General features: G+C 45.1%; 1 protein-coding gene across 3 annotated transcripts in view; it reads left to right on the top strand.

The window, feature by feature from the left end:
• The window catches only part of LOC118375005 (fibroblast growth factor receptor-like 1), a 65,254-nt gene that overhangs the window by 3,934 nt on the left and 36,352 nt on the right, over positions 1-24,968 (top strand). For all 3 annotated transcript variants that reach the window (XM_035761517.2, XM_035761508.2, XM_035761501.2), the window contains one exon: positions 17,116-17,388. In XM_035761517.2, the coding sequence (XP_035617410.1) occupies positions 17,116-17,388 (273 nt within the window). The remainder of the gene's footprint in view (positions 1-17,115; positions 17,389-24,968) is intronic.

Here is a 24,968-nt window from a genome sequence, read left to right as displayed (position 1 = left end):
TTTGCTATGATATGGAACGTGGCAAAAAATGATCCCCCAACCCCATTTGAGTGCTCCCCTACTGACCAAGTTTGCTGTTCCTGGTGTGTCCTTGTTGCATGGGGAATGCAGAACATCACGTCAGATGACAAATATTTTCCGCTGCAAGCGGAAGCACAGTTTGGGCCCGGCTGCCAGAGAGACATGTGAACCGTATACACTTATGCAATGATTCTGGGTCTGAGTCTGAGCAGCGGAAAGGTGAGGATTTTACTCTGTTTAGTGCATGCCTGAGAGAGAGTATTCATGCATACATGTGGGCATTAATGTCTGTGCTAACTTTTATTTATTTATTTTTATTTAACCTTTATATTTAACTAGGCAAGTCAGTTAAGAACAAATTCTTATTTACAATGACGGCCTACCCCGGCCAAACCCTAACCCGGACGACGCTGGGCCAATTGTGCACTGCCTTATGCGACTCCCAATCAGAGTTTGTGATACAGCCATTAATCGAACCAGGGTCTGTAGTGGTCGCCTCTAGCACTGACATGCAGACCGCTGTTCCTCTCGGGAGCCCGACTGAATGGGGAAAACAACGAAGTCATGGGATGGTTGCCATAACGCAATTTAAAAAAATATATGATCACAAATAAAATACAACTGCATTCATTTAGGTATCACTCTTTTGACTCCTTATGACGCACATAATTAAACTAAGTACATTTAAAACTCCATCCACACTGGAGGCAAGATGTGGTGGGACCCAGCTATAAGCACAGGATCTTGGTGCAGCAATGGTAGACTAAATACTACAGCATTGCATTTAAACAAAGGCGACAGGCAGCCGTGTGGACGTGTGGGGGCTATTGGAGGTGGAACTGGTGGGTTTGTAGGGGCCTGCTGTGCACTGTACAAACTAGGACCACCCTGCAGCTTCATGCTGGTGTGTCAGTGAGAGGCAGCCTTCCAGGATTCATGATTGAGCATCTGGACACGTCTTCAAGAGCAGACAACAAAATGGGCTGATGCACAAAACACATACACTGAGAAGAATTACTGTCTGCTTGTCTAACTTTCTTGTATTCGTCTGAGCCTTTTAAAAGTCAATAGAAACTGAGATGAGGAGGAGCAGCACATTTTTAGAATCTGCTCTTTCTCTCCCTCAATCTCTCCCTCCTTTCATCCTTGGGCTCCCGAGTGGCACAGCAGTCTAAGGCACTGCATCTCAGTGCAAGTGGCGTCACTACAGTCCCTGGTTCGATTCCATGCTGTGTCACATCCGGCTGTGATTGGGAGTCCCATAGAGCGGCGCAAAATTGGCCCAGCATCTTCTGGGTTTGGCCGGGGTAGGCCGTCATTGTAAATAAGAATTTGTTCTTAACTAACTTGCCTAGTTAAAGGTTAAAAAATACACAGAAAATCTCTCCCTCTCCTCCTCACACTGCAGCAGTTTATGGCTAGGTCTAAGCCAGAGGAAATGTGTGAAGTTAATTTAGTGTGTTGGAGAAACATAGCTGAACCATTGGGTAGCCTTTTGTCACTTCACAACCCTTCATAGCTCTGTGGTAAACTAGAGAATATCGACAGAGCCTGGGTTGTGGGTTTAAACAAACAGTAGTTAAAGTTTGAATAGGGATCAATGCATATGTCTAGGTAAAAGGCAATGCTATTAACAATGATCATAAAGTGTGTATATTGAGACATGTCATAAAATGTAAATATTGCAATGTTATAATAAATTCCTATAGTAATTTACATGTAATGGTGCAAACAAAATGTGAGGCACAAAACCATCAGGCTAATCTCACACATAAACCGTTTTCCAGACGTGACAAACATAGCTGAGTGTGAGTAAGGAATGAGAGATCGGCTCCAAATTCATCTCAATGAGGAGGATGGATCCATAGAGAAAGGCTGCTGTCAGACTACAGGCCATCAAGTGGTTATTAGATTGCCAAATGGTGTTTACACAGCCACCATCTTTATCTCACCCCTTCTCATTAGCATTGGGCTGCTAATCATATTCCTTAGTAATGAAGCTGTATTAGACAGGAGGTCGTACATTGATTTAAGACTGGGAACAGCATGTTGATGATGTGGTTATTAGTAAATACAGGCTGGCTTCAAAAATAACTGGATTGTCCCATTAAATGGGAGCTCGGATAAAGTTAGCTTAGCACCCCTGGTGTTTGGTTTTAATGTGTCCATCAAGACACCTCACGGGGTAGGTTGATGGGATAGGTGTTGTGTGTGTGAGCATGCAGAGGCGCATGGAATGTGGAGTAGTGTGCCTATATTCTGAGGAGAGCTCCCAACACACAAGCACAGAGCAAGAGAAATAAGAGGCATTTTAATGAGAAGGACAGCAGAGAGAGGGGAGGCATTTTACTGAGCCTGAAAGCAACTGAACAAAGTCTGAAGTAAGTGATCTCGCCATTTCACCCCATCCAACCTTTACCATCAGCCCCCACCTGGTAATTGCTAAGGCAACATAACTTCACAGGACTGTGGCCACAAATATTAACTGTGCCGAGAGTACGATAAAAATAAGAGCGAGATGGACAAAAATTCATATTACAATTTATCACGATAAGTTTATAACAATGTGTACCACTTTTTTAAATGTTATATATTACCCTTAAAACTACTAGTACTAATTTGAATGTTAGCTTTCAATTGTAGCTTTCAATTGTCCCATTAACAATCACCCATATTAGCGAACTTATTTTATTTAAAACTTCACATTTCTCTACTAGGGCCCTATAGGTTATATATCGTAAAGAACAATATCAGCAAAATGTCCACAATAAGTGGTCGGTTTGGCCGGTGTCAATAATTTTCGATGTATCATCCCAGCTTTAGTGTACACACACATAGCCTTTGCAGTACAGTTGAATAAAGGAAAAGAGGGAGAGTTCTCCAGCCAACAAGTCCAACTGGCCTACTATTTTCCTAAGTCCATGTAATCCTCCAGTCTTGTCTGACATGACTTCCACTTGGCTAGCCAACCTCTGGGCCAATCAATGTTGCAAAAACATCAACCACTGAAACTAATGCAGTGTTACATCTATATTTTTATTGTGGCTGTTAATTTGTGAATATATTGGAATTGTGCCACTCACTCACTCACTCACTCACTCACTCACTCACTCACTCACTCACTCACTCACTCACTCACTCACTCACTCACTCACTCACTCACTCACTCACCTGAAATAGCCACAGCATAGACAGACACACATACTTTCACGGACCGAACAATGCATTGTGTTGTTCTGGTGACATAATGGCTTATTGTTTGGGGGCCTGGAGCCTTTGTTTGGTTAGTGCTGGAGGGGTCAGAGGGCAACGGAGAGGACCAGGGAAAGGCTCCAGATCGGATCAGGGAGTGTGCATACCTGACCTCTTTATCAGAGGGGCTTACAATAACACATCAGTACTGCAGGTTCTGCTTTTTTTTCTCTGCGTTCATTCATCCCCCTATTTTTCAGATATGTATGTATAGATGTAAGCATGTACTTCCTTCCTTCCCAGCTGTTCTCCTGGTCACATTACAAATGAGATGTTGAAAAGCGGTCCCTGGACTGGAGACAGCTCTCCATGTTTTCTTTTGTATTTTGCGTGTCAGTTTGTGTTGGGGCCTGTGCCCCTGAGCAGCTGTGTGTGTATGTCCCATGTCAGAGAGACAGAGAGGAGAGGGCTCCCCCAGCTGAGAGAGAGAGATGCCATTCTGGGACCTAAACAAACAGAGCATTAATGTGATTGATGGATGGCAGAAATATTGTGTGTCCTCTACACCAGTGGTTTTCAAACCTCTCCTCTTGGACCCCCAGATGTTTCACCATTTTGTTGGAGCCCTAAACTAGCTAACCTAATTCACTTTATCAAGGGCTTGATAATTATTTGAATCAGGTGTGCTTGCTCTGGAATAGTTCATTTACATGGAACGGCTGGCGTTCCCCGATGAGAGATTTGAAAAGGTGTCCATTGATGCATGTGTCCGTCCATTCCCTAGAATAGGGTTCTATTTGTGACACACCCATAGATTGAGTCAGTTGCTCTCCCTCTTTGCTGCCTGCCGCTGGTTTGTTTGAAGTGTGGGACCGACCCAGTGCCCCCTGTGCTCTCTTCCTGAACATCCTGAACCATCAGCCTTCACAGGCATTTATTTTGGTGCTGAGGTAAAAGGTTAGCTGTGTATTCTAAAAAAGAAAAACATAACAGAGGTGATAAAGACACTAAATGACTGAGGCCATGTCTGATGTATGTCTGAATGACTTTACAGAGCCTCCCCATAAGCCCAGGTTGTTTTCTCCGGTGAAGTCCTTAAATCAGGATGCACGTCACTCTCGTCAGAGATTGTCTTTCATTATTATTTTGTGGAGTTATGTTTGGCTTTGTGATGGTAAGCTGTTGGGCAGCACTAGAAGAGTGGACTGACAATAGTTCTGCGGTGTTTTTGCCCGTAGCCACACGGATTGCAGTTGCCCTCAGGCAGAGAAATGGAGGCATAGCACACACACACACGGCTTGTTCATTACGCCAGCTGTTGGGGTGGAATCCACACTGCAGTCGGAATGTGTAAGGATTGTGAGAGTTGTGGGGGTGGTTTAAAAGTTGGGAATTTGAAGGCTTTAGCAACCGAGGAACTTTTTCTACTAGCTGCAGTGTTGTGGCCTTTTCAATCAGGTAGTTGGGACACAGACCCAGCCAAACCCATTGGTCCAGGCACAGCATTTAGTGGAGGAACTATACGGCGTTAGGGTGTCTATCTGGAGTGTCTAGGCCTACACCTGTGGGATTCTTCATCTGTTGCTGCCTCTTAAATCTCACCCCCAGCCCCATGGTGGATCAGGCCTGATTAAATGACCATGTGATATGACCATGGCTCACTATGAAAAGGTGTGGCTGTCTTTTTCCCCCCCAGTTTTGGAATCCTTTGTCTACTGGAGGTGTCACCGTCTCACAGTGTTGTTCTCACAGTTGGTTTGTCTTTAAGTTTAGAACAGCGCAGTCTATTGCCTCCCCTAGTCTTCCTCAATAGGATTTGAATGGGCCTGAGAAACGTGTGTTTCTCTTGAGCATGAAATGAAAGACGTAAGCAAATCCTCCACAGGGTATTCAAACTCTGCACATTTGATGTCCTCCCCATTTCCTCCATCTTCCTTTCTCTAATTTTCTCTCTTTTCAGCATTGTATTCAGTATCAACAAAATAAAATCCTCATATTTTGCCATCTGCACTGTGAGTGTCTGGGGCTGCTAATTGACACCTTGTGGGCCCCAGCATTCGTGCATAGCGGTGCCAATCCACACTGGCCCGCAACACACAGTTTACACTCCAAGGACAGCATCGTTGGTGCAGTGTGCGCCAAGTACTGCCGTCATCTCATATCTGGAGCTTGACCATTCAAAATGTTAATGAGATTATATTGTGTAGATCACTTCTCTGATTTAACCCATTTTCTTTTAAATTACATGTTGTCAATGCTTTCTTTGTAGATTTGAGCTGACTGCTGCACTTCATCGTTTGTATGTACACCTCATTAAGATGTCAGTGAGCGCGATATGAGAAAGGGAGATGCGCCTCAGTGCTTGTCTCCGTCTGTAGACACACATCATTTTTGTGTTTCCCTGAGGAACAGTTAGCCTCAGTGTGTCAGGGCCAGGTTGACCCTGCACTCAATTGACTGTGGTTTTGGATGATACCTTTTCGAACAGAGACCTGCGCAGAACAAATTGAGTTAGTCATGGCTGAGACTCGGTGTGGAATGTGGGAGGGAGGCAGGGGTACATATGGGTGTGAGGTGGGGAGATCAGAGGGTGGAGTTGCAGGGGGAAGGAATGCTTGACTCTTCCAACCAGTGGAGGAGGAGGACACGTGGGAGAGAGAGAAGAGGAAGCACATCTCCATTGTACCAATTACGACCTGTGCATTTTAATTGAAGTCATTTTTGGTGTGTGTTTTGCTTTTTTACAAATATTTCATTTACTTTTTTGACAATACAAAAACATTAAAGATAAAAACAATAAGACAACTTAACATTTACAAACATACATTTCAACGAACATTAATGGCATACATATGAAAACACAACCATTTGCAATATTCTACCTCTAATGTATAATCCATATCGCTCAAATCTATTTGGATGAAGACACCTGGTAAGATTTATGAATGTATTAATAACTCTGTTGTCTGCTCTGTTTTTATGGTGGGAAATGTATGGCTGCTCTAGTCTAATAGTCTATGCCTAAATCAATATTGACCTTTGATTGCTGGACAGGTCCATGGCAGGTGCTGGTGTAGTCTACTGGCCTATCAGGAGTGGGGGCAGAGCCGGGAGAGCCATGTGCCTCTGAGATAAGCCCCAGGGGAAGTGGGATCCAGCGGGCTCTCAACCCAAGCCACTATCAGGCCTCAGGAGGCAGCTGCTGTTATACGTTAACATCCCTGATATCAAGCCTCTGTCTTTGGAGAAGGACACCCCCCCGCCCCCCACCACCCACTTTCAGACACTCAATAACACTTTCATTATGGCAGGTAGCTTTGTTTTTTTCACTGTTGCAGTGATTCAGTAGCATGTACAGTGCATTCGTAAAGTATTTACACCCTGTTCCCTTTTTCCACATTTTGTTACGTTACTGCCTTATTCTAAAATGGATTAAATTATATTTGTTCCTCATCAGTCTACACACAATATCTCATAAAAACAAAGTGAAAACAGGGTTTTAGTCATTTTTGCCTAAATGTATTAAAAGTAAAAAAACAGATACCTTATTTACATAAGTATTCAGAGCCTTTGCTATGAGACTAGAAATTGAGCTCAGGTGCATCCTGTTTCCATTGATCATCCTTGAGATGTTTCTACAATTTGATTGGAGTCCACCTGTGGTAAATTCAATTGATTGGACAGGATTTCGAAAGGCGCACATCTGTCTATGTAAGGTCCCACAGTTTGACAGTGTATGTCCGAGCAAAAACCAAGACATGAGGTCGAAAAAATTGTCTGTAGAGCTCCGAGACAGGATTGTGGCGAGGCACAGATCTGGGGAAGGGTACCAAACCATTTCTGCAGCATTGAAGGTCCCCAAGAACACAGTGGCCTCCATCATTCTTAAATGGAAGAAGTTTGGAACCACTAAGACTCTTCCTAGAGCTGGCAGCACAGCCAAGCTGAGCAATCGTGGGAGAAGGGCTTTGGTCAGGGAGGTGACCAAGAACCTGATGGTCAATATGACAGAGCTCCTCTGTGGAGATCGGAGAACCTTCCAGAACGACAACTATCTCTGCAGCACTCCACCAATCAGGCCTTTATGGTAGTGGCCAGACGGAAGCCACTCCTCAGTAAAAGACACATGACATCCCCCTTGGAGTGAGTAAATATTTGTATGACCATAATAAGTTTCAACAACTGAGACATAAACTGAACAAGTTCCACGGACATGACTAACAGAAATGGAATAATGTGTCCCTGAACAAAGGTGGGGTCAAAATCAAAAGTAACTGTCAGTATCTAGTGTGGCCACCAGCTGTATTAAATGCTGCAGTGCATCTCCTCCTCATGGACTGCACCATATTTGCCAGTTCTTGCTGTGAGATGTTACCCCACTCTTCTACCAAGGCACCTGCAAGTTCCCCGACATTTCTTGGGGGAATCGCCCTAGCCCTCACCTTCCGATCCAACAGGTCCCAGATGTAATCAATGGGATTGAGATCCGGGCTCTTCGCTAGCCATGGCAGAACACTGACATTCCTGTCTTGCGGGAAATCACGCACAGAACGAGCAGTATGGCTGGTGGCATTGTCATGCTAGAGGGTCATGTCAGGATGAGCCTGCAGGAAGGGTACCACATGAGGGAGGAGGATGTCTTCCCTGTAACGCACAGCGTTGAGATTGCCTGCAATGACAACAAGCTCAGTCCCATGATGCTGTGACACACCTCCCCAGACCATGACGGACCCTCCACCTCCAAATCGATCCAGCTCCAGAGTACAGGCCTCGGTGTAACGCTCATTTCTTCGACGATAAACATGAATCCTACCATCATCCCTGGTGAGCCAAAACCGCGACTCGTCAGTGAAGAGCACTTTTTACCGGTTCCTGTCTAGTCCAGCGACGGTGGGTTTGTGCCCATAGGCAATGTTGTTGCCAGTGATGTCTGGTGAGGACCTTCCTTACAACATGCCTACAAGCCCTCTGTCCAGCCTCTCTCAGCCTATTGCGGACAGTCTGAGCACTGATGGAGGAATGTGTGTTCCTGGTGAAACTCGGGTAGTTGTTGCTGCCATCCTGTACCTGTCCCGCAGGTGTGATGTTCGGATATACCAATCCTGGGCAGGTGTTGTTACACGTGGTCTGCCACAGTGAGGAAGATCAGCTGTCTTTCTTGTCTCCCTGTAGCGCTGTCTTGGGTGTCTCACAGTCGGACATTGCAAATTATTGCCCTTGCCACATCGGCAGTCCTCATAGCCTCCTTGCAGCATGCCCAAGGCACGTTCATGCAGATGAGCAGGGACACTGGGCATCTTTCTTTTGGTGTTTTTCAGAGTCAGTAGAAAGTCTCTTTAGTGTCCTAAGTTGTCATAACTGTGATCTTAATTGCCTACCGTCTGTAAGCTGTTAGTATCTTAGTCAGTTAAGAACAAATTCTTAATTACAATGACAGCCTACCAGGGAGCAGTGGGTTAACTGCCTTGTCCAAAGGCAGAACTACAGATCTTTACCTTGTCGGCTTGGGCATTCGATCCAGCAACCCTTCGGTTAAGAACTCAGAACATGAGAAACAAGATTCTCTGGTCTGATGAAACCAAGATTGAACTCTTGGTGGAATGGAGGAATGCTGGCACCATCACTACTATGAAGCATGGTACTGGCAGAGTCATGCCGTTGGGATGTTTTTCAGCAACAGGGACTGGGAGAATAGTCAGGATTGAGGGAAAATGAACGCAGCAAAGTACAGAGAATCTTGAAAACCTGCTCTAGAGTGCTCAGGACCTCAGACTGCGTCGAAGGTTCACCTTCCAACAGGACAACAACCCTAAGCACACAGCCAAGACAACACAGGAATGGCTTCAGGACTTGTCTCTGAATGTCCTTGAGTGGCCCAGCCAGAGTCCGGACTGGAACCCGATCAAACATCTCTGGAGAGACCTGAAAATAGCTGTGCAGCGATGCTCCCCTCCAACCTGACAGAGCTTGAGAGGATCTGCAGAGAAGAATAGGAGAAACTCCACAAATAAAGGTGTGCCAAGTTTGTAGCATCCTACCGAATTAGACTTGAGGCTGTAATCGCTGCCAAAGGTGCTTCAAATAAGTACTGAGTAAAGGATCTGAATACTTATGTAAATGTGATATTTCATTATTTTATTTTTTTATACATTTGCTAAAATTTCTGAACCTGTTTTTGCTTTGTCTTTGTGGGGTATTGTGTTTAGATTGATGAGGGAAAAAAACGATTTAATCAATTTTAGAAAAAGGCTGTGGCATAACAAAATGTGAAAAAAGTCAAGGGGTCTGAATAGTTGTATTCTTTCCAAATACACTGTATGTAAACTTATTCTGCACAAACACCTAAAATACCAGAAATAATACTATATATGTGGAGCCATGTCATTGTGTTGAAAGCAGTACAGCCACTGATCATTTATAGCTTCCAGTTTTACATCCTTCATCATATGGGGGGAGGGGGTTGCTGTGTTGGTGTGTGGGGAGCTCTGCTCAGAATATAGGCACAATACTACTGCTCTACATTCCATATGTTTTTGCATGCTAGGCCTAGGCTAGACTAATTGGGTTATTTGTAGCCTACTCACAGCACAGTTACTCTTTGTGGCCCTGGTCCTGTGAAGTCCTGTTGCCCTATTAATTAATAGGTAGAGTCCGATGGTCAAGGTTGGTTGGGGTGGAATTAGTTTGTTCAGTTGCTTCCCAACTCAGTAAAATTGAGAGGGGGATGGGCCGATACTCATGGAGGGTCATTTTTAGCTACCCCCTGTGAAATACTGTATAAAGCCCCTATAATGGCAGTGTAATCGTAGTTGTGGCCTTTAACACACTCTTCCTGCCACAGCTTTTCAGCTCCTCTCCCGCCTATACCCAGGTCACAGGCCTGGGAATTATCTGCACATTTTACGTAGTTTTTTAATCACTCCTTTCCTTTCGAATGCGTCTGGATAATTGTCATTCAGGCCCAAGTTTTCTTCGAATCGGTTCCAGTAAAATACTTAATAACCTTTTGGAAGAATGCTATCCATTAAACTCTACCTCAGGATATTGGCTTTTTGGTTGCTCTTTTAAAATGCTTCTGAAACTGTTAATCTTTTTTTCACTGATTTGTCAGTGCATGTTCCAGGTCTGATTGCAACATTTCTTTATTTTGCAATCTGTTTTGTTAACCCTAAAAAAGACAGGTGTGTTTGAAGATGAATAGAGATGAATAGATGTTGGACAAAACAAGAGGTAATTGTGGGGGCTGGATTACTTCCAGTTCTCCGTTAACTCACTGCCATTACTCAGAGCTAGGACAATGGAGTTGGTTTTGAGAAAGACCTCCTTGTGGTTCTTTTGACATGGCCAGGCTTTTTGTCCAATGAATCCCATGGACACATGACGTCTTGTTTTCACAACCAGGCAGTCGGAACATTCTTACTCAGACAAATCAATAATGCATCAGTCAAACAGCGCACATCATGACAGAAAGAAAATGGTGGAGTGGAGCTTCACAGGAGCACTGATGTTTAATTTTCCCTGCCTGAAACATGGACCTCAGACCTCGCCCCTTTTCTCAAAACAGCAAGTGGAACTTTAAGGATGGAATTTGCTGACTGGTCAGTGTGGCAACATGATCCGCTCAGTGCCCAACACTCGGCTTTCCCAGAACCCTGTGCTAACACGGAGTCCCTCCACCAGCCTCGAGCCGCAGGGCTGCTAAAGGGGGAAGGAGACGCAGGCTGGATTCATATGTCTTTTTCGCTCCCTCTATTCCTCTCTCTCCCTCTCTCTCACCCACCCTCTCTTCCTCTGCTCTCTCTCTTATTTCTGCCATGTAACAAATGTCAAGAGGTCAGAGAGGCACTGTAGTAACTACACCATGTGGGTTGATTGCAACTGATTAATTAATTCAGGAGGACCTCTGAAAAATGATTTTCAGATAAGTCACTTCAGTAAAGGTGTGAATGGTGATATTATGAAGAAAGTGTGGCTGTGATTTAAGTTCCCAGTGCTTAGTGTAAACGTATCCACCTCCCAGCCCCGGGCTAGTGTTAACTGTTATGCTTTACCAATTGGGAGCAATTGACCTATTGACAGCGGTTGAAATTACCTGTCTAAAGGAGAGACAGTGCGGTCTCTCTAAATGTGTAGTCATCACTCTGCCGGGTCACCCTAGGCTATGAGGAAGGAAGGAGTAAGAAGAGCGAGAGAATGAGGCTCTCAGGGGGTGTTTAGAAAGCTATGGGTGGAAAAAAGAGAGAGAATGTGTGTCTTGATTTTCCAACCAGGTGACGATTGTGATGGGCCTTTCTGTTGGGAAACTAAATGTGCTGAAATGTATTGTCCCCCACCATCGTTCCCTAACCTTGGGCCCTGGCCAAAAGTAGTACACTAAATAAGGTGCTATTTGGGATGGAGCCTGCTCTGATGGGAGGGAGAGCGAGACTAAAAAAGAGTGCTCGTTGGCTGGCCATGTTCTGGTCTGTCTGAGATACAGTATGTTGCTGTTGGCTCTGCAAAGCCCATGGTGGCAACATGAGAAATCCCACCAGTCCCTCATTCCTCCCCTCCCTAGGGGAAGGTAAAGGTTAGAGACCCAATCATCATCTTTTCCTTTCGCCCCTCTGTCGTCTTTTCTCTGTTCACTTGGACCACTTCAGCAGACAGTCACAATGAATTTGGAGCTCAAGGAAGTGATGACAGTGAGCACTTCCCCTATATAGGGCCTTTACACCCACCTGGGATATTGATGCCTTATTAATACCTAAGGGTTGAAATGTTGTATCAATACAATCACCTGGGATCATGAACAGCAGTGTGCGGAATTGTATTTTTTATATTTCATGAGTTCACCCCTAAACCTGCAAAAAGTACCTGGATGTGTATATGTTCTTTAGCTTTTGTAGATCAAGGACTGGGCCTTAAGGGCTAAGGAGTAACATAATTACAAATCATTGTAGACTGCAAGGTGACTGCAAGAAGCCCAAACAGAGATAACATTTGACTAAAACATTATCATTGAGTTGCACCTCCTTTTGCCCTCAGAACAGCCTCGATTCATCGGGGCATGGACTACAAGGTGTAGAAAGCGTTCCACATGGATGATGGCCCATGTTGACTCGAATGCTTGCCACAGTTGTCAAGTTGGCTGGATGTCCTTTGGGTGGTGGATCATTCGTTATATACACAGGAAACTGTTGAGCGTGAAAAACCCAGCAGCGTTTTAGTTCTTGGCAAACTGGTAAATGCCATGGGACCACGCAGCCATCATACCGCTCAGGAAGGAGCGCTTTGGTGTGAAAAGTGCAAATCAATCCCAGAACAACAGCAAAGGACCTTGTGAAGATGCTGGAGGAAACAGGCACAAAAGTATCTGTATCCACAGTAAAACGATATCGACATAACCTAAAAGGCGGCTCAGCAAGGAAGAAGCCACTGCTCCAAAACCGCCATAAAAAAGCCGGACTACGGTTTGCAACTGCATATGGGGACAAAGATCGTACTTTTGGGAGAAATGTCCTCTGGTCTGATGAAACAAAAATATAACTGTTTGGCCATAATGACCATCGTTATGTTTGGAGGAAAAAGGGGGCGGCTTGCAAACTGAAGAACACAATCCCAACCGTGAAGCATGGGGGTGGCAGCATCATGTTGTGGGGGTGCTTTGCTGCAGGAGGTATTGGTGCAGGTCACTAAATAGGTGGCATCATGAGGGAGGAAAATTATGTGGATTTTTTGAAGCAACATCTAAAGGCATCAGTCAGGAAGTTAAAAGCTTGGTTGCAAATGGACAATGACCCCAAGCATACTTCCGAAGTTGTGGCAAAATGGCTTAAGGACAACAAAGTCAAGGTATTGGAGTGGCCATCACAAAGCCCTGACCTCAATCCTATAGAAAATGTGTGGGCAGAACTGAAAAAGCATGTGCGAGCAAGGAGGCCACCAAACCTGACTCAGTTATACCAGCTCTGTCAGGAGGAATGGGCCAAAATTCACCCAACTCATTGTAGGACGCTTGTGGAAGGCAACCCGAAACATTTGACCCAAGTTAAACAATTTAAAGGCAATGCTACCAAATACTACTTGAGTGTATGTAAACTTCTGACCTACTGGGAATGTGATGATAGACATAAAAGCTGAAATACATCATTCTCTTTACTATTATTCTGACATTTCACATTCTTAAAATAAAGTGGTGATCCTAACTGACCTAAGACAGGGAATTTTTTCTAGGATTAAATGTCAGGAATTGTTCAAAACTGCGTTTAAATGTATTTGGCTAAGGTGTATGTAAACTGCCGACTTCAACTGTAGATTCACCTGGTCAGTCTATGTCATGGAAAGAGCAGGTGTTCCTAATGTTTTTTACACTGCTTATATTCTTTGGAACAGATTTCCAAAATAAATATTACTTGGAGCTGATTTGCTGGTGTTTTTGCAATGTGTTATGTCCAATATTGAAACATTGTTTTTTGTTCTGAAAACTTGGGGGGCCAAATAAAATCACCAGGGGGCAAATTTGGCCCAGTGGACCGCCAGTTGGGGAACCCTGCTTGAGAGGGAGCACAGTGTCATTGCCTAGGGAACCAGTGCTATTTTGAATCCCATGTCTATAGTCACCCAACAAAATCCAGGTTGTCAAATTGGCTATTGTAAAATTGAAAATTTCCCCTACCGCTCACTGATCTTTGAAAAGTGTGTTAATCTCATAAATGTATTGCTGTTTTCAACATTATATTTCAATCATGCAATTCATTCCAGTGTTGTGTTTTTATTAGTGATAACATATTGTAACCTATGGTAGGGGTAACTATGGTCTAGGAAGGTGTGGTAGGGATAACCTATGGTCTAGGACAGTGGTTCCCAACCTTTTTCGGTTACGGTACCACCAACTGAATTTTGCTTTACCCAAAGTACCTCTGATGTACCCCCTCATGTGCGTCTTACCAGTAACGCTATGGACTCATGCGTCTTCTCAAGTACTCCCATGGATAGGTCAAGTACCCCCAGGGTTCCTAGAACCCCTCGTTGGTAACCCCTGGTCTAGGATGATGTAGTAGGGTTGAACCTACAGTCTAGGTTGACGTGGTAGGGTTAATCTATGGTCTAGGATGGTGTGGTAGGCCTATCGGTTATCACCAGGCTCACCCTGACCTCCTCAAAGTGAAGACTCTGGCTCAGAGAACACATTAGCTCTAAGTCCTGCTTAATAATCAAAAGCATTCCACAGATCCCAACTCCCCTTCTCCAAGCCCTGACGCATGCCAGCAACAATATTGTGCATTGGACTCAGACCAATGGTCCCTTTTTGACTCACTGGCCAATAGACAGCGTATCTGCTGGGTAATTCTTCTTCCTCTTCCAGACTATGATCACAGCTCAGGCTCACAAGGATACAAGGACAATCAGACCTCATTGACAATGTTGACGTTGGTCAGCGGACATAGCCGAAAGGAATTATACTTTTTGTTGTCTTTCCTGTCATTAGTAGACATTCCAGACATGCGTGCCCCCTCCCTGCATACGTTAAGCCAGTATGCCATGAAAGGGAATAAAGAGAAATGGTAGTATGCAGCTTAAAGAGAGATCTATTGAGAGACAGAGGAAAACAGGAGGCTGCTGCCTCTTTAAGGTACTTTAGATCCCCAAGTGGAGCCAGCAGCAGCAGCATAGGGTAATGCATTTAGGTTGAAATGGACAAAACAGATTGTGTTTTAAAAGGTCCAGCCTGCAATTTCCTCTCCGCACAATTCCCTCTGCTCCCCCTCTTACAACTTTCTCTCACTCACTCTCTATCTCACACACACACACACACACACACACACACACACACACACACACACACACACACACACACACACACACACACACACACACATTTACATAAACACATCCACGCAGATCCTAAACTCACAGACAATCTCATTGAATTGTTTTTTTGGTAGTTTCTGTGTCATTCCAACAGAGAGGTAACATTTTTTATTCCAGGGCCTCCCAAGTGGCCCAGCAGTCTAAGGCACTGCATCGCAGTGATTGAGGCTTCACTACAGCCCCGGGTTCGATCCCAGGCTGTGTCACAGCCGGCCGTGACCGGGAGACCCATGAGGCGGCGCACAATTTACCCAGTGGTTAGGGGAGTCCCTGGATTTCCTTGTCCCATTCTGCTCTAGCGACTCCTTGTGGTGGGCCGGGCGTCTGCAAGCTGACCTTCGTTCGCCAGTCGGACAGTGTCTCCTCTGACACATTCGTGCATCTGGCTTCCGTGTTAAGCGAGCAGTGTGTCAAGAAGCAGTGCTGCTTGGCAGGGTCGTGTTTTGGCGGACACATGGCTCTCAACCTTCTTCTCTCCTGAGTCCGTAGGGGAGTTGCAGTGATGGGACAAGACTGTAACTACCAATTTGAATATCACGAAAAAGGGGTAAAAGTTTTAAAAAAATGTAAATGAAAAAAATTATTATCAAAAATATTCTAGAGCCAGTCCCTCCAACGTAAAGGAAAGCTCCTCAAAAATGTGTCTAATGTATGTTCAACTCGTCACTCTTGGCAAAAGAGGAGTGAAAAGCAGGGTTGTGCTTCTGTGATCTCTGGGATGTGTGGTGATGTGGTATGGTTTTGTTGGGCCCCAGAGCCTCTCAGTATGAGCAACTCAATGGCTGCAATGAATTCCTGACTGTGACTAATTTATTTTCAAACTCCATGCGTCAAAATGGCGGTTCTCGTGCTCTCCTGTGAAAACAGTGGATCGCTATCATCTTGGCAAGACTGGTAGTGCCCCCTCTAAACATTTTCAAATCTGGAATTAGCTTTATGCTAATGGGCATTAGCATGACTCACAGCATGGTAGAGAGAGGGATCTCTGGCAAGTGTTCCTCTGGGGGGTTAACCCAGGAAGAATCAAATAACCACGGAGCACATTGTAGTGATACTGGCACACGCGCACACACACAAACACAAACAGAGTAGTAAGACCAGCACACAAACAACCCAAATGAGATCCACCCAGACACAGCACGGTAGGTGAGGAGGGCGAAGTGGCCAGCTGACAAGGTACGGTGGTTACCATTTCCCCACAGACATAAACAGTGACTATATCAATTTCCTGCCTCCAGACTCCGACGGGTGAGCCATGCAGTGTTTAGACTGGAGAAGCCATCACTGAAGCCTCTCTCCACACATCGGCACAGCTAGCTCTATGGATGGCTAACACTAACCACATTAAACACGAGTTGTCCTGTAGTCAAATACTTAGTGTTAGCATTTTTCTTAGATTTATTTCACTTTGGCTATTAAAAAGGTTGACTTTGGATGGTACGAGGGCTCAAGATGTGTGAGTTACGAGGCAGTAAAGGCTTGTTAACCTCTGGTGCCCAGGGACTGAACTCTGTGTAAATGTTACTGTGTATGAGCATGATGTGATTTATGCAGAAAGATGAGCCAGGATTCAGACATGCTGCTCACATGGATCTGTTTTAGACTGCTGGGATCCATAACCAGTATCACATTTATTTAAGAGGAGAGAATGGAGATGAAAGAAGACGAATCCTTTATGTCTTTTCTTTCTGTCTGTCTGCCTTTCTCCCACTCTCCTATGCATACTATCCTTTTTTTAAATCACCCCCTCAAATTCCCGCTCTCCGCTCCACCTTTCATTTAATCTTAACATCTCCTCACAGACACACTGTTTTTCTAATCCTCAAATCAGGACACACCAGCTTCTGTTTAAGGTTGATGTTTTCATGGCTGGAACTTGATCTCAGTTCAGATTATAGCCGTTACCAGGCTCTGCTTTGTTATGTTCTGCATGGCAGCCAATCTCTGCCTGAAGTATGACACTAGCTACATATTACTGATTGATTCAGTTTTCTGTAAAATACTGTATGTCCCATTGTAACACTCTTACGTCTCCCTCTCCTGTCCCAGGGCCTCCCCGCGTGGCAGAGAAGATCGCCCACCGGCAGACGGTGCGGATCGGGCGCACCATGAAGCTGCAGTGCCCAGTGGAGGGCGACCCGCCACCCCTCATCATGTGGACCAAGGACGGCCGCAACATCCACAGTGGCTGGATGCGCTTCCGGGTGCTGCAGCAGGCACTGCGCATAAAAGATGTGGAGGGCGAGGACTCAGGCACCTTCATCTGCAAGGCCACCAATGGCTTCGGCAGCGTCAACATCAACTACACCCTCATCGTCATCGGTGAGTCCCCTCCCCATCCACCTAGCCTGATCTCAGGTATGCTGTCTTGGGGTGTGACAATGTCCATAGGAGTTGGCAAGACAGAGTGAACCAATCTAAGACCAGGCTTCCATCCACTACCACACAGTCCAGTATCTCCTCCTCTCCCTGGATGGGAGCAAAGTGGCTCTAATATGTGTATGATTACACATGTCTGCTCTGCCATTGGTTAGTGGTTATAGTCATATCATGCTCATTCATGCTGTTGGAGAATCACCACCACCGTGACACCAGGCTAAGAAACGAGTGAACTTGACTTGAACAATAAGACACAGAAATACCCCTACATCTCTCCTCCTGTATTGTTCTCTGTGAACAGACAGGTCTAAAGAAACATGGTAGGAAGAAAATGTAGTCTATTTTAGAAGAGAATAGCATACTGTGGCAGCCTAGGGGAGTCAGAGGTGACGGGTGCTGGTGGCACGTAGTGGGATGGCCTCAGGATGGCGGGTGGCGTTAGTCCATGATTACCAAGATGTACCTATGTCCTTGATTGGACATGGGCAGAGGTCCCACTATGTCCATGGCTATCCTCTGAAAAGGGATCTCGATCATTGGTAAAGGGATTTTGATAGGTTACCTTTTGGGGCTGTTTCCTGGCATTCGTGGGCCCAGTAGATTGTGAGGTAGTCACACCTTCTGGTGGTCTTCTCTACGGGACTGGCCATGGCAGGGACTCATTGTTTTCCGGGCAGCTCCAGGCCAGGTGTCCCACCTGGCCACAGGTGTGACACCTTTTCTGGTCCCCGCTAACTAGCGGTCGCTGCCTCGGGGTGATCTGCGTTCAGTAATAGGAGTCAGTCTTGAAGTGGGGTTCAAATAGGCGTCTCCCTAGTTGGTTCAGCCTTGACTTCAGGCCTACTGCTTCGCAACATCTCTAAAGTAACTTGGTGATTTTCGAATAAAGCGACCAGGACGTCAACTGACGGGGGGTTGCTCTGGGCAGCATGGAGCTTTGCGTCAGTGGGGAGGCCCCAGATACGTTGGTCCATTACCAGTCAATCTATTGCTGATGGCCCATCCCCTGTGGTAAGCCAACTTTTAGTTAGTCTAACCAGCTCGGTTATTTAAGGTCTTACCGGGGCGTGGACATCATAGGCCCAGGAGTAGAAGCGATGGGCCCAGGTTGGTAAGTTGTGCCCATAATGGGCCAAGAGGGCAGTTTTTAGAGCAGCGTAGTTGTTGAAGTCCGCCAGTGCCAAGTCCCTCCAGGCCCTCTGGGCTTCTCCAGTCAGAAAGGGGCCACTTTGCCAGCCCAGTCCTCCTTGAGCCATCGCGCTCTCTCTGCATTGCACTCAAATACCAATGTCATCTTCAGCAATTAGCTTGGTGAGGATATTGCCTGGTTCCATCATTTGGTCCGGCTGTACCACTCCTTGGCTAAGCTGTGTAACTGCCTCCTGAAGGGCTTGCTACATTTGGGCCAGCTGAGTTACAGCATCTTCCATGATGACCATCTGCTTCTTATTTTATTGGGAGTTCAGAGCATGGAAGGGTTGTGCCCACATTCTCCACCAACTGTGGCAGCCCAGGGGAATCAGAGGTGAAATTCACAATAAAATAAGACAGCGGGAGACCTTTTTGCGGTGCTCAAATCAGAGTTGCTCTTTAATAAAGGTTGGGGGGAATAGGGAGGGAGAAATGCAATTAAAAGGTAACGGGTGGGTCACTCTGTGTCCGGCGTGGCGGCACCTTGGACCGCCTGTGTTAATGAACAAAAAAAAGAGCTCCGAAGCACCTCACTCACATGGCTCAGACACATCAGGGACGCAACTGTGTGCGTCCTTATCTAATTCCAAGGTACATATTGAAGATATTGGAACAACTGTCCACATTTACTTTTCGTCAGCCAACAAGATGAATATGCTTAATGAACAGCAAAAGCACTAGCCTATGAATGACACAAATATACATTTTCACAAAGTCTGCTGCCTCAGTTTGTATAATATATATAATATATAATAAATATATTATATGATGACAATTTGCATATACTCCATATAAAGAGTGATCAGATGAATTGCAATTAATTGCAAAGTCCCTCTTTGCCATGCAAATGAACTGAATCCCCCAAAAAACATTTCCACTGCATTTCAGCCCTGCCACAAAAGGACCCGCTGACATCATGTCAGTGATTCTGTATTGGACAAGGCTGGAGATCACTCTGTAATGCTGATTGAGTTCAGATAACAGACTGGATGCTTCAAAAGGAGGGTGGTGCTTGGAATCATTGTTCTTCCTCTGTCGACCATGGTTACCTGCAAGGAAGCACGTGCTGCCATCATTGCTTTGCACAAAAAGGGCTTCACATGCAAGGATATTGCTGCCAGTAAGATTGCACCTAAATCAACCATTTATCGGATCATCAAGAACTTCAAGGAGAGCGGTTCAATTGTTGTGAAGAAGGCTTCAGGGCACCCAAGAATGTCCAGCAAGCACCAGGACCATCTCCTATAGTTGATTCAACTGCGGGATTGGGGCACCACCAGTACAGAGCTTGCTGAGGAATGGCAGCATGCAGGCGTGAGTGCATCTGCATGCACAGTGAGGCAAAGACTTTTGGAGGATGGTCTGGTGTGAAGAAGGGCAGCAAAGAAGCCACTTCTCTCCAGGAAAAACATCAGGGCCAGACTGATATTCTGCAAAAGGTACATGGATTGGACTGCTGAGGACTGGGGTAAAGTCATTTTCTCTGATGAATCCCCTTTCCGATTGTTTGGGGCATCCGGAAAAAAGCTTGTCCGGAGAAGACAAGGTGAGTGCTACCATCAGTCCTGTGTCATGCCAAAAGTAAAGCATCCTGAGACCATTCATGTCTGGGGTTGCTTCTCAGCCAAGAGAGTGGGCTCACTCACAACTTTGCCTAAGAACACAGCCATGAATAAAGAATGGTACCAACACATCCTCCGAGAGTAAGTTCTCCCAACCATCCAGGAACAGTTTGGTGATGAACAATGCCTTTTCCAGCATGAGCATAAGGCAAAAGCGATAACTAAGTGGCTCGGGGAACAAAACAACAATATTTTAGGTCCATGGCCAGGAAACTCCCCAGATCTTAATCCCATTGAGAATTTGTGGTCAATCCTCAAGAGGTGGGTGGACAAACAAAAAGCCACAAATTCTGACAAACTCCAAGCATTGATTATGCAGGAATGGGCTGCCATCAGTCAGGATGTGGCCCAGAAGTTAATTGACAGCATGCCAGGGCGGATTGCGGAGGTCTTGAAAAAGAAGGGTCAACACTGCAAATATTGACTCTTTGCATCAAACGTCATTTAATTGTCAATAAAATCATCTTACACGTATGAAATGCTTGTAATTATACTTCAGTATTCCATAGTAACATCTGACAAAAATATCTAAAGACACTGAAGCAGCAAACTTTGTGGAAATTAAGATTTGTGTAATTCTCAATATTTTGGCCACAACTGTACTATCCCCCATAATACAAAAGTCGAACAATTCTGTGCGAGAAATTCCAAAAATAGTCTGTGAATTATTATTTTTTACCTTTATTTAACTAGGCAAGTCAGATAGATCCCAAATGAATACAACCACTAGCAACAAAAACACAATGTGGCTGATGCAACAGATCAGAATGTTTAGCTCAAAATGTTGAGAAAGCTAGTGGGTTTTTTCTTAACATTATAAGAGCAGCAATGTGCACACAGCAGTAGGCTATTTGCGTGAATGTTCCATTCGCGGGAAAACACCATTTATCAAAAGTGACCGCAAATGCAATTATGCATGTAATGCTTTTATTGTAAAGGTGTGTTTTTTTGGTGAAAATGATCTTCCCCAAACTTGAAACTCACGCGCTGCTTATGTATGCATTTAGGCTTATCAAAACATAGCCTAACCCATATGTTATCAAAACATATAGGCCTATGGGCTAGGCTACATGAGGTGCGACTGTAATTTGAAAGTCGCAAAAAAAAGACATTGTTTCATTGCGTTACGCTTGGCATCTTTCATAAGTATAATATTTAATTCATAAGTGATAGGGTAATATTGTCACCCATCAGACTACTATTTATTTCATCTGGTCTTTACATATGCTAAATAATATATGTGTGACATTTGTTTTGATTTAGACTGAACCATTATTATGCACCTGTCTCAAAGCAGGGGTAGGGGAAAAAATACATGTCATCTATGCACTTAAATAACGCAAGGAGGACGCTTTTCCCGTGGTTCATTTTCATGCCAGCCAGGTAGGCTATACTCCTGTTGTAAAGATAAGCAATGTGCTTAATATTAGGAAAGTTGAGAAATAAATATAGTAGGCCTAGCCTATAGAATTATTTTTAATTTAACCTTTTCTAACTATGCAAGTCAGTTCAGAAGAAATTCTTATTTACAATGACAGCCTACCCCGGCCAAACCCTAACCCGGACGATGCTGTGCCAATTGTGCGCCTATGGGACTCCCAATCACGGCTAGTTGTGATACAGCCTGGATTATAACCAGGGTCTGTAGTGATGCCTCTAGCACCGAGATGCAGTGACTTAGACCGCTGTCCTACTCGGGAGCCTTGATGGGACCCTCCTCTTTTTAATAGAAGTCATCACTCTGTTTTCTCTGCGCAACATTAGCTCATGGGCTCTCATGAAGTGTTGGATTAGATTTTCAATTACCATTGAATGGATGTAGAGTGCTGAGTACCAGTCAGTTAGCAAGTTTAGGCTAGGTAGGAAGCAAGGTAGGCTAATAATGACCATCAGCAGCATCAGAGTTTGGAGAAACCTAATTTCCGTGATCTTAACGGTCGCTTGGAATGTGACTGCCTTCATAACTCGTGACCGCCAGTTTGGAGGTAATATGGTAACTGCAACAGCCCTAGTTATAAGCCATGTCTTGTCTGAGGAATGAAAGTATAGGAGAGTGGGGCCTGAGCCTGAGTGGTCTGAGTGTCTGCCTAATGAATCAGTGCCTCATTTGGCAGGGTGTCCTGGGGAGAGACGAACGCTGGGATGGAGGGAGGGTCATTCATCCATGGCCTGGTCTTGTGATTGCCCTTCCTCTCTCTCTCCCTCCCTCCAAACCCAAACTATTTAATGACATGAACCCTCATCCCATGGATGAGAATGTGCTTGTTCATGTGTGTTTGTGAGAGCGAGATCTTTTCCTATTTCGGGGGACGCATTGGTTCAATGTGTGTGCTTGCATATGAGTGAGTGTGATTTTATTTAACTGTGTGTGTTCGAGGCCAGTATGGAGCGTACTCATTCCTACTGTCAGGGTTTGATCTTGCAGGGTTGTTTACTTTAGCCAGTCCTCATTCACTAGTTTGACTAGTGTCCTAACAACTCAGGGAAATGTTGTAATGAACATGCTCTGACAGATGTCTGTAGACAAATAACTAATATCATAAAAAGCCAAACTGGCAACAATTATTGCTGTGTTTGAAAACACAAGTCCTCGATTAGTCTAAACAGTACCGATGTTACAACATCAGGAACTGGGCTTTAGCGTATGTAGCCCCTGGCTGCTGGGCCAGAATGGCTGCCACTGTGACAAAGGAAGTAGGGTAATCCACTGACCCACCCTCAGCCTCACATTGGCCACGTCCCAAATGGCATACCTTTCTAATGTTGAGTTGCACCCCCTTTTGCCCTTATAACAGCCTCAATTTGTCAGGACATGGACTCTACAAGGTGTCGAAAGCGTTCCACAGGGATGCTGGCCCATGTTGACTCAAATGCTTGCCACAGTTGTGTCAAGTTGGTTGCATATCCTTTGAGTGGTGGACCATTCTTGATACACATGGGAAACTGTTGAGCATGAAAAACCCAGCAGCTTTGCAGTTCTTGACACCCAAACCGGTGCGCCTAGCACCTACTACCATACCCCGTTCAAAGTCACATAAATCTTTCTTTCCCATTCAACCTCTGAATGGCACACACACAATCAATGTCTCAATTGTCTCAAGGCTTAAAAATTGTTATTTAACCCCTTCATCTACACTGATTGAAGTGGATTTAACAAGTGTTATCAGTAAGGATCATGGCTTTTACTTGGATTCACCTGGTCAATCTATGTCGTGGAAAGAGCAGGTGTTCCTAATGTTTTGTACAGTGCATAGTGCACTACTTTTCACCAGGGCCCATAGAGAAAAGGGTGCCATTCGGGACACAGACATTGGCCCTGTTCACTGCCAGGCCCAGATTAGCGTGGCTAGATTAATTGGCCTTTTATTTGTTGCCCTAATCCACTAGCTGTAATTCTAGACGAAAGGAGCAGAAGTGAGGGGCGAGCGCTTCCAAAGGCTATGAATGGGCTGTTTGTGTTGGGGCTGTGCTGTGGTCATTTGGCATTGGTCGCAGTGTGTGGATGCACATGCCTATTATGGTGCCTGAATGAAGAACATGTCCAATAAATGTTATATTTAATCGGCAAAATGGGTATTGTACTCGTAAAATGTTGGCATGAATCATGGTAAGGAAATGCAAGAGAGAGAAAGGAAGAAAACTAAGGTTTAAGGATGAGCGGGAAATGTTTGGGGAAGTTAAGCAAAGTGAAAAGAGGGCTGTGAATGGCTGAGTAGGAGAGAAAAAGGGAGAGCGAGAGAGAGTCTGAATGGAGGCCTGCAGTAGTTCTGTGATGCTGGGAGGCCGGGCCCCAGTGATGGCTGCCTGGGCCTGTGAGGTGTGGAGAGAGACAGCTGCCTAGATGACCTCATCAGCAGCTGCTCCTCCTGCCTTGTCCCCGCCCCCTCCCCCTGCCTGAGCCTGGGTGCTCTGGGTGCCAGCCCACCTTTGAAGTGCCGACACGGGCCTGGAGATGTCGTTTAGTCAGGCCTCTTGAACTCCTTGTTTTCTAATCTCATTGTTGACTCGCTTCCTCTCATGTAACCCAAGCCCAGCCGGCATGTTGTTCATGTGGCAGGAATGAGAGGTGTTCAATTTGAGGTCCATATACAGTGTATTGCAGTCAGAGAACGTACACGTTAACTAAGATCCATACAGAGGTCCACTTAGTATGGAAATAACAAGTGTATTTTCATTAGCCCAACCAATCTGCTTGGTGAACTCTGAATCAAACATGAGAATATAGATGAATCTATGCTTCTCTTGTGTACTCCCAATAATGATCGTGCATGTTTGGTTGTTGGAAAGGCAAAGTCTAACCCAAACCTGGACTAAAAGAGCCTGGTTGAGCCTCTGCAGTTTTTTCCCCCACCTTTTTCCCATTATGGCTCAAGTCTCTGGCTGCCCTTCCAACTCCTGCTTCACGGACCACATTTAATTGTATAAGTATTTTCACAGTTCTCCTTTTCTACTTTTTTTTGTATTTTATCACACAAATCATCTACTGTTCGACCCGGTTACAGAAGCCAGTTGGGAGAGTTATGTGACAACACTTGTTCATAATTTCTTTCTCCTTGCATATCTGTTTTTACTGAGTGCAGGATATCAGCGTACTGGCAAATGGGACCACGGGGAGTCAAAGCCTCTCTGATTATATGCAGGCGTCAGCCACGGGATCAGCAAGGCTGATGATAGTCTGTTATGACTATAGGGCTCAAGTAACGTTTGCTC

This window comes from Oncorhynchus keta, chromosome 4 (genome assembly GCF_023373465.1).
Source record: "Oncorhynchus keta strain PuntledgeMale-10-30-2019 chromosome 4, Oket_V2, whole genome shotgun sequence".
Lineage (NCBI taxonomy): Eukaryota > Metazoa > Chordata > Actinopteri > Salmoniformes > Salmonidae > Oncorhynchus > Oncorhynchus keta.
The sequence above is the reverse complement of the archived record's forward strand: the minus strand, read 5'-3'. Positions and strand labels throughout refer to the sequence as shown.